We start from the raw sequence: 10,841 nt of genomic DNA on the forward strand, positions 1-10,841 counted from the left end.
CAAGAGTCTGGTCAAACCTCTGAAAAACTTCTGGTTTGACCTTTAGTTCATGTGCAGATTCTGGTTTTGGAGTGAAGGTATGTTGGTCTAGCCAAAGCCTAGCTTAAGCAGGTTTTGTTCCTGCACTAGCAGTTCTTTTTTTTTTCTAATTGGACTTCTCATTTCAAACCCATGTATGATTTAAGTTAACTCTACAAAGTCGAAAATGGAAGACCAACTATTTTCCTTCTATATTTAAAACCTGTTGGTTCACATACCACATACTTCAGACCACTCTGATATCCACAACTTTTGTTTGCAGAAGTGAGGGTTTGTTTATCTTTGCCTTAAGGTAATCTCCATGTGAAATTTTTTTGGAGTATATCATTCTGATCTTGGCCTGGATGCTTTTGTGTTAGTCTTACATCACATCAGCACCAAGCCGTTTCCTTCCTGTCTGTTCTGTCACTATACATGCTTCCCTCTCGGCATTCCTCTTCATAGTCTTCCATTCCTACAAAATAATGACGAGCCAGACTTCAGTTTTTCATAACTCGCTGATTTCAATTTAGCGAGTGAATTTCTGTAAAAATGTAGAAGTTGTTTTTGTGAAAAATTAAACCGTGACAGCTTAGCCTTTGGGTAAAGGTCTTACCCTGCTGACCTCTCTGCCAGCTTACACTTCCTTGGGAAACACTGTGCTATATGAAATTCCCCCTTTCCTCCCCCCTCCCCCAATTCTTTTTCAGTTGAGAGAGAGATAACAAATTAATTTGGAATTTTTTTTTTATGATTTAAGTCATCTGCTTTTTGTCAAGTGAAGTCTTAATCAGACACATCCCTTTGGCACATATTTCCTCCTGTACTTTTGTTTGTAATATCCTTACTTAATTTTCCATCTGACGTGCCAAATGCAGACGCTCAAAATGTCAATATGCGAGCTTTTCACTCTGTTCTTTAGGCAGCATTCAAACTTCTATCATTACTTCCGAGTTTCAACTTTCACAGTGCAGTGTGGTTTTCTCAAAGCTTTTCCCCACTTCTTTTGGCAATAGTTTAAGTTCCATCTGTAATAGATTAAATAGCCTGAAGTCATAACACAATAGCACTGTTACAGATTGTCATGGTTTAAGCCCAGCCAGTAGCTCTGCACCACACAGCCACTCACTCACCCCTTCCTCACCCCTCCACAATTGAAAGAATGTAAACCCCAAGGGTTGAGATAAGAGCAGTCCAATAACTAAAATAAAATACAATATAGTGATAATAGAAAGGATACCAACAATAACAATAATAATAATAATAACAGGAAATGACGAAAAAATAAACCTCAGAAAACACAAGTGATGCACAGTACAATTGCTCACCACCTGCCGACCAATACCCAGCCCAACCCAACCAGCAATTTGGGCCTTCTAGGTAACTCTCCCCAGTTTATATACTGGGCATAATGTGCTGTGCTGTGGAATACTCCTTTGGCTAGTTCGGGTCAGGTGTCCTGAGAGACAGAAAAGTTCTTGATCAGGGTAAGCCTGCTTAGCACAAGTAAAACACTGGTGTGGTATCAGCGTTGTTCTCAGACTAAAGCCAAAACACAGCACTGCACTAACTATAGGAAGAAAATTAACTTCATCCCAGCCAACACCAGGACACGGAAGTTTGCGCTTGGAGGACCTCTTACAGTTGGGGCCGTGTTGTAAGAGGTGCTGTACAAGCTAAAAGGAGGTGGATGGTGCTGTCAAAAGACATGGTTTAGTTTCTTCTCTAAAAAAAAAAAAAAAAAAAAAAAAAAAAACCCAAACAAAACTCTTAACCTGTTAATTTATTCTAGCATTCTCTATGGATAATCAGAATCCTTCTCATTATGAACTACTTATGTTCTGGTATAGGCAATTGTTGCAGCTTCTGCCACTGAATTAATTAAATGCTGAAGGCAGTCCTTGGCACAACGTGGCTGACCTGAAGTTATGAAGGAAAGAAGAAACCTAACTCTGAAGATACTCAAGATCTAATTATAGTAGAATTATAGATTTTTGTTTTCTATTTGAAATACATTAAGAAAATCCAAATATTTTTACGTGGCCTTGCAGATTATGAGTTTTAAAGTGTTTTAACACCAGTACGTATCTTAATTCATAATTAACTACTGGTGGCCTATTTCCCAGGAAAATTAAGTTTGGGAGTAGCAGTGCTAAGAGTTTGACTCTTCATGCCCTGAATCATCTGCTTAATCTCAGAATGCATTGAAGTGTAATTTCCATTGTGCGTTTTAAACAAGATTTTTTTGCATGTTTCGCTCTAAATGGCTTTTTCAATTTATTTTGTACAAAACTTTTTGTTAATTATTATTTTGGCTTAATTTCTTTTAGAAACATGTCATTCAGGTTTATCAAAAGGTAGGATTTATTTATATTTTAAAAAAAGTGGCTCCTGCAATTAACAACAGATTTGGCTTCCTAGCCTTGGTTTTCTGAAAACTAAACTTCCTGCTGAGAACTAAATTCTTTCTTGAGAGGAAAGCATAGAATAAATCCATTAACTCCTGATGATACTTAAGAATCTGTGGCACCTGTATAACAAGATGCTAAGCATGCCTCGTGAATTCTTCTTTCTTTGATAGAGTTGGTAGTACCAAAGTAATCCTGTTCTCTGTACTAATACACTTAGCATGCTTATGTTTGAAGAATGAGGTGTTTGATAACAATGATGAAAGTATAAACAAAACATAAGGTTACAAGCAAATAAAGGTAAGTGATGCTGAATTTACATTACATTCTCTTTGTTTTACGATATTTTATAAAACAAATCAGTTTAAGTGTTGTCTGCAGTTGATGCAGTAGAAAGTAAGCAGCGTGGTTGTGAATGAAGACGCAGTGGCTGTGTATTTATCTTAAAATGGGATGCATTTGCTGAAGTTAATTGCGGCAGAAGTGCAAAGAGAGCACTTTGGTTATGAAAAAGTATAACATCTATGCAAGTTTATTAACAAAATGTCAGAGTTCAGAAGTCTGGTTCACGTTTCAAGCCCAAATGATTGAATTTAGTTTTGCAGTTCGGGAATTAATCAGGTTGCTACTTATCTTGTTAATCCATTGCGACTCATGAAAGGTGGTTATGCAGTTTTGATCCACAGGTACATTTTCCGGTAGGATTTTGTAATACTTTGTTTAGTTGTATCATATCTTGGAGATTCCTAAAGGGTGGGACTTTAAATTTTCAACCACTGATGAAAAATAGGAAGATGGGGTAAAAAATAAACATCTGTTTTAACTTTCAGAATGCAAGGCTATGCGTGTGAATGTAATTTGAAGTTCATCAGACCATTTCAAGTAAACACTTAGATTAGGGAGATCTGAGATGTAAATTGCTGTCTGAATTTGGGTTTATTGTGTACAGTCCGAGTCTAAAGGTACCCTACCCAATTAAGTGAGTAAATTCTGTGCCATGGTAATAATAATCAGAGCTCTTCCAGACATGACTGTGTTTAGAACTGGTATTGGTTGGGTTGGCTGGGATTGTCACAGCTGCCTTGAGAAAAGGAACATACACCAACTCTTAGTTAAGGAAAGAACCCATCCAACACAACATACAGATGAAACTGAGCAGCAGCATTAGTTTTAATCCATTGTGCATTATATGGGCTGTGGAGTGCATATCGCTAGTAGGAGGCAGCTTCTGTTTTTCTTAGTCATGTTGCTTTTAAACCAAAGGACTGTGATGTGTGCAACCTCCACAACTGGGTGCATGTAAGTTTGTTACACTGCTGCTCTGAAGAAAGATGGAAAATGCTAATATGCATACAGTTTTAAACTAGAAGGTTACTGTTCAAATTTGAGACTTAAGAAAGGTAATTTTAAATTCATTTTTTAAAAAATTTTCTCTGACTTGAGGCCGGAAATCTGATTATTGTGGAAACATCTGCTACAGCTTCCATGAATATGTCTTTTGAATAAGAGATTTACAAAGTCTTACACAACCAACACAGGACCAGGCTATGCTTTTTAAATTCTTAAATTTAAAATTCAAGCATGTAAATGTTTTAAGTGTGCGTGGTGTCCCAACCTGATCTGTATATATACAAAATGAAATTGAAGTGCTGGAGGTCTTGGCAATTTCTTCTTGCTTTATATATTATGAATTTTGCCTAAGCTCACTAAATCTTTGATAGTGAAAGAACTACTGCAACCCAGTAGCACTTATATATATAGTACTGCAATATCATTCTAGGGAGCTAACCAAAAGTAGATATCTGTCACTCATTTTTAAATTAGTGAGTTCTAATATTGTACTTGGTACATAGAGGCATAAAAATATATATATATCTCATGTACCATGTACTGGCCTTGCCAATCTGCATATTGTGGAAGTCTACCTTTTTTTCCTGACAGCAAAAATCACTTAATGTTCTGGATTTTCTTGCAGCATCTTTTTTCCAGTTCCATAAATTGATCTTATTTTACTGTCTTGCACTTTTTGCTGGTCTTCCATATCTTTTTAGACAGTTTTCTTTGCATTTATTTGGACTTTTAACACAGAGTATACAAAGATGTAAAGAACAGAAAACACAACATAACCCAGGACAGATGCATGGGAAGATTCTTATTTTTCAAAACCTTTCAAAAACCGTAAAGGAGATAGTATATAGGCATGATAAATGAGACATAACTTCCATCTGTATTTGTTCCATTCTGAAGACCAATGAGTGTCTGGTAGGAAAGTAATGAAAGTAATCTGTATAAAAATACAAGCAAAAGCAGAAAATTCAGAGCATGAACTAGCAATTTGCCGTTTCTGCAGAAGTGAAGATTGTATCAGCAGTGGGGGGGGCTCAGGCCTGCATCTGATTTGGAGACCCACCAAAACAATGCTGGGAAGTACAGTAAGTAACTGTTCCTGAACACCAGTGCTGGGCTAGTATTTATAAGCAGAGCTGGATATAACCATGTCTGTCGTGAAGAAAAGGAACATCTAGAGAGACTGGCACAACTCTCGTAAGCTTGGCATGATGGCTTGTATTTGAGAGTGCATGTCACCACATGCAGTTCCCTGCGCGAAATGAATGGAACACCGGTGCGTTGAAGAAAGTAAGGATTGTCTGAGAAGCTCCCATGAAGGTGTTTATTATTTCAAAGTGGCAGGTATTTTGAAAATAATTACTTTCTTTGATTTAGAGTACAGTGGTTTAGAAATTGAGTAATTTGGCTTAATTTCAGCCTGAAAAGTGTCTAAGAACATCATTAGGGATTTTTCCTCCTGGACTTTTCTGGACAGATTCCAGTAACAATATGACTGTTAGTTGCTGAGGAGATTGGTTATTGGTTTTAAACAAAAATATAAACAAAACGAAACAAACCAACCCCAAGAATCCATAAAAGCTTGCACCTCTTAACAAAGCTGATGTTTTCTGCCTTGTAGGAATACAGGAGGCTCTTTAAAGTTCAGGTACTCTCAGTTTTTCAGTTGAGCAGTGTCTACAGACTTGTTGCTTGCTTTGCCAGCGAATGAGCCTTTCCCAGATCATCTGAAAGGTGTGGATTTGTTCAGTTGGTACATGTGATTGTTTCTCCCATCCCACCTACCCCACTTCTTGATCCTACATACCTGTCATAAAGGATGAATGCATAGACTGTATATGCAGACCTCAAAAATCCTCTGCCGTCTCGTGTATCTACCACGGATCCATAGCACAAGATCTCATGAAAATAGCTACCATTAAAAACGTACTTTGAAGCACTAGAATTAGTTGAGGACTTGCCAGTTGTTTTCTTCTTGTTATCCTCCTTATCCTTTTAGCTTGTGACAGCTGTTCATCAGTCAATGGCAAATGTTTCCTACCAAAGACCCTTTTGCGCCATGTGCTGAGCAGTACCTCGTAGAGCAGGGTTCTGATTGCATGCTGTTGTGACAAGCACCTCATAGCGGAGTGACTTAACACTTTCTTAATTAGATTTCCATTGCAATAGCAGCGTAAATTTTGAATGAGGAGCAGGCTCCACAGCCTAGACAGCAAGTGCTGCCACCATGCTCTTCACAGGGCTAGCACAGTGTCTCTTCCCTTGTGACAGGAACTGCACGAATTCCGTTTACAAGCCTGTTCTCTCACTGCAACGCTCAAAAGGAAGGAAAGGAGGAAATGAAACACTCCACACACACTGATATAAATACCACTGTGCATCAAGAAAGTCAACTCTTACGTTGCTGTCCCTAGACACCTGTCAGCCAAACTGCTGTAATAATTTACATTAGTAAGTGAAGCCATGTACTAGCCTAGAGTAGTCTTGATAAGAGCCTTATAAAGGCAGCTTCCCTCTGAGCAGAATTGGTGCCAAGATGTCACACACACCGTGGTACTGCAATAATGGGAAGGTAGAGGAAGATGATTTTGCCCTTAATTCTGCTTGATCCTGGGTTTTTAAAAAATGGTAGTGGTCAGCTTTGTAGCTTTAAGCAATGCAGGAAGACAGAAGGCTTAAGCTTACTCTTAGATGTGGAAGACTGGAAGATGCGTCAGCATGGGAATAAAGAGGATGGAGTTACAACAGCTTGACAAATCTTAGCTTTACCTCTAAACTTTTGTTAAAATGTGTATGCATATTACTCTTGTGTGTCAAGGTATTTGGTATTGTTTTAAACACTAATACTTGAGACCTGATGCACGTGCAAACACACAGGGTGGCCAGACTTGTCTCTAAATAGGGTAGTTATTTCTCTTTCAGGGAGGTACTTACTAAATAATACAGTAACTTCAAAATGCTGTGTAACTTTAGTTTCATGTTTTCTGCTTTTAGAAGTTCAACTTTATTCATGTGAGTTCTACAATATTAATATATATATATATAAAAATACACTAAAAATTAGTTATGGTCTTTTTAAGCTATAGTTTATAGACTTCCATTTGGTTTGACAGTATGTTAGATTCTGAATTTGGTCTAACTGACAAAGTTCTTTACATCTTCGTTGCTTTGTAGTTTAACACACCTTTAGTATGATTGCAGTATCTTTTAGCAACTACTCGGATATTGTATATTGTAGTGTAAGATTTGTCTTCTCTTTCCCACTTCCTTTTGCTTCTGCATTCTTTTCAATGAGGCTCCCGACTGAATATGAGAGGAACGGGAGATTTGAGGGCTCAAGGTGAGGGTAAATTTTTTGTTTAAAATGTTACTTAGATGAGTTTGAACCTTTCTCCCTTCGGTTATGTGGCGTAGCAGCTTCAGGCAGCAGCTTTGTTTCATGTAAGGCTTTGAAACTAAACAAAGAAGCATTTCTGTCTGCACAACAACTGTTAAAGCACTGACTTTGTCCTAAACTTTCATCTTCTGTTGCCTTTTCCCTTGTGTGGTTTGGATTTTTTTGCATTTTAGTCGTTGTAATTTGCTGTTGTCTTGTAGCTGTGTGGGTAAGTGGTCTCTAGTGAGGCAGCAAATGTGTGGGATAACCACTGAAGGGTGATAAGATATTTCGCACCTCCAAAATCACAGACAGTATTTTTCATGTTGCATTCTACTTCCAAAATCTGTATATCAAAAAATACTAGAAATATCAAACTCGTGCAGGTTCTGCCAACTGTTTTCAAGTAGAAAAAGCTTTCAGAAATAAAATGAGCATTGAATAGAAGTTGATGCTTCCCCAGCCCCCTTACAGCCTTAACTAAATTTAAACCTTAAAGTTAAAACAAAGTACTCCCTAATTTGCTTGCCGAATTTCATAACATCTGGCAAATCGTGTAGCTGGATTTGACAACATAATCCTGGGCCTCTTGCAGTCAGTGGAAACCTTTTTAATAAAGGTTAAACTAGGAAATAGACTATATTTGAGAAATATAGTTATTTAGTTTTGACCTCGCTGTCACTTTTTATTTAACATTTTCATAATTGCCTGCTTAATGGTGGTAGAAGAAAAGCATTGTGTAACCAGAAATTCATGGTCAACTATTTTAAAGAGTAGCTTGTCTTAATATTGTAACTTTGAAGCTCAACATGAGACCTGAACTGTATGGTTTGGGATCAGTCAGGTATCTTCAGAAAATATTTAAGCATAATAGTCAATATATTTAATTCTCTCTTTTCCCCCTGCGTGTCCAAATGTAGTTCTTTTTTCTTTAGCTGCGTGGATCCTGGTCCTGCTATGCTTCCTCCTGCTTGCAGCTAGCTACTGTGGGACTCCATCAGCCCTCCCTGTGCTTGGTCTGTACCCTGTTGTACAGGAGGAGGTGCAGAGGAACACCCAGGATCTTTCTGCACAGGCTTATTCCTATTGCTTATGATTGGGCACCTCCCATGGGATGGCTGTCTCACAACTTGGGCTGAGCACCTTTTTGCCACAAGTCGCCATTATTTGAATGTTCCAGAAACTTCTAACACAGAGCTGGTGTTCCAGCTGCCTGCACAGCCTGAGAATAGGAGTTTGAGCAGAACCTGCATTAAAATCGAGTTGTAGGTGATGCATGTAGTTTTACTTCCACAAGGTCATTTCCCTCATGCTCTTGACTCCAGTGACTTCCAGTTGTGTCACATGTCGTAGCGTATCTCTGTTTCAGCCCCAACAGCTAATGCTTTACCTTTACCGTGTGTTTGTACAGCAGCTAGGAAAGCAGGGCACTGCTCACAGCTGGAGCCTGTAGATGCTGCTCTGGTACTGGTAGTGTGCGTTGAGTGTTAGTGTGCTTCACTAACATGAAATGTGGAGAAGGTGGCTGGTCCTGCTAACTACGAAATCCCTGTCTTTCAGCCGCAATGTAGCTGTGGATCAGAAGGATGAGAACAAGGAAGCCAAGCCTCGGTCTCTGCGTTTTACCTGGAGCATGAAAACCACCAGCTCCATGGATCCTAATGAAATTATGAGGGAAATACGAAAGGTCCTGGACGCCAATAATTGTGACTATGAACAAAGAGAGCGTTTCTTGCTTTTCTGTGTCCATGGAGATGGGCATGCGGAAAACCTTGTACAGTGGGAGATGGAGGTGTGTAAACTGCCAAGACTGTCCCTGAATGGAGTTCGCTTTAAGCGGATATCGGGAACATCCATAGCTTTCAAAAACATTGCTTCCAAAATTGCCAATGAGTTAAAGCTGTAACAAGAAACATAGTGAAGTTGGAAATTAGTTAGCAGTTTCAAGTGTTTTTGAGAATTCCAATGGAAATGTATAGAATAACATTTAGGCAATAACTTCTGCATCCTTCTGAATAGCGATATTAAAAAAAAAAGCTGCTGAGCTGGGAGGGAGAGTTGAACTTTTTTATAAGTGCACTACAGCATTAAAGTTGCCTACTATGTAAAATATTACCCCTTCTGCTTTATTTCCATTGCTCCTAAGTCTTTGACAACAAATTGAAACACAGAATATATTCATTTAAATATGCCTCCTGTTTGTGTGGATGTGTGAATGTACAGTATGTGTGTATAATATATAAAGTATTATATGTAAACAATACATTTACAACATTGAGCTGTACCAGTACCTCTTTTTTGGGCTAATTTTGGTGCTAAAAATTGAAATGGCCAAGGAGGAAACACTTGAGTTAAATATTTAAAATAACTGAAGCGATAACCAGTAAATGCAGGTTTACAGTTCACTGCTGTGTTAAGGAAAAAAAAAGTGTGTGAAGGGTTTGGATTTACGGTTGTGAACATTATTAGTCCTGTTTTCTAAGTAGATCTCATGAGATTATTAAAAATTCACCTTTACTGAGTAAGTCTTGCATTATATTTTGCCCACCTATTTATTATTTAAGTCTGAATCAAATTTTAAAAATGTAGTTGATTTGTGCATTAAAATTTGGGTAAAAACTTCCATTCTTCTGCTTCTGCTAAACTACTAAAGTGGTATCTTTGTCCTTTTTGGCTTATGAGTATTGATTGCAGCTAAGAACGCTCTTCTGTTGTTCACCATTCCTCTACGGAATGAGGCAGTCTTAAAAGGACGTGCTAAATGCTAACTAGTGATTTTTCTTTCAGGCGAAGTTCTCCACGTTAGATTAGGTCAGACTGATACAAAACACAAAAGGGCTCTCAGATAGCAACCATATTTTGATGCAAGTCACCACATGTGAGTTGGTGGCATTCTGAGGTATTGCTGCACATGTGGCGGTACTGTCCTTTGTGTTCTGGACACGAGCAGTATTGAAACCCGAAAGTGGGAATCAAATTGACTACTCCTTTCCTCTGTTGTAACAGCCAACTTGCTACACTACAGCCATAGGCAGTGTAGTTAAATCTTGCAGCTCTCTTCCAGTGTGCTTCCACTTGGCTCTGGTTGTATTGGTTTTGATGGCTTTGTGCCAGTTGTGTATCTAGCTGCTGCTGCAGAGAGAGTTCACTGTTGCTCTTTAAACGTGGAAACAAGCATTTGATGAACTCTCTGATGGTCAGCTAGCTTTCTGTAGGGTGTAAAACTGCTCTGGGATGGTTCCCACTCCTTCAGCCATCACTGCCGGTGAGCTGGATATGATTTTGCAAACTAGAATGAAGAGATTTCTTCGTATTGTGTCCTACTCATACCAGTTTTTCATCAAGACCTTATGTAGATAATATCCCGCATTATCTGCTTGACTTTTTGTATTAATGTTTTATGGTTATATTTCAGTGAAGCACTTAAGCATGTACCTAACATGTGCTTTAAACTGGAGCCTAAATTTGCATTTTAAGTTTGCAGCAAGCTAGTAGTTATTCATAGCGCACAGTTCAGATTTGACCCCAGGTGAAAAATGCAAAATCTTGTATTTTTAAAGTTAGTTCTTGTGATCTGTACTCTGTGAAGGCAGCAGACTTCCCCTCCCTTTCCCCGTAAACACTGATATTGATTATGCTAGTTTAAAGGGTAATTTTAGTTGTTAAATGTAGTAAATATTCCTGAATTTTGC

General features: G+C 38.3%; 1 protein-coding gene across 24 annotated transcripts in view; it reads left to right on the forward strand.

Annotated features, from left to right (window-relative positions):
* Positions 1–9,264, forward strand: part of MARK3 (microtubule affinity regulating kinase 3) — a 62,258-nt gene extending 52,994 nt beyond the window's left edge. For 13 of the 24 annotated variants that reach the window (XM_080618607.1, XM_080618608.1, XM_080618627.1 and 10 more), the window contains 3 exons: positions 2,349–2,375; positions 7,069–7,113; positions 8,710–9,264. In XM_080618607.1, coding sequence (XP_080474733.1) covers positions 2,349–2,375; positions 7,069–7,113; positions 8,710–9,055 — 418 coding nt within the window. In that variant the 3' untranslated portion in view covers positions 9,056–9,264. The other 11 variants (XM_080618624.1, XM_080618614.1, XM_080618618.1 and 8 more) reach the window with 5 other exon arrangements.
* The last annotated feature ends 1,577 nt before the right edge of the window (positions 9,265–10,841 follow it).

This window comes from Psittacula echo (assembly GCF_963264785.1).
Source record: "Psittacula echo genome assembly, chromosome: 5".
Classification (NCBI taxonomy): domain Eukaryota; kingdom Metazoa; phylum Chordata; class Aves; order Psittaciformes; family Psittacidae; genus Psittacula; species Psittacula echo.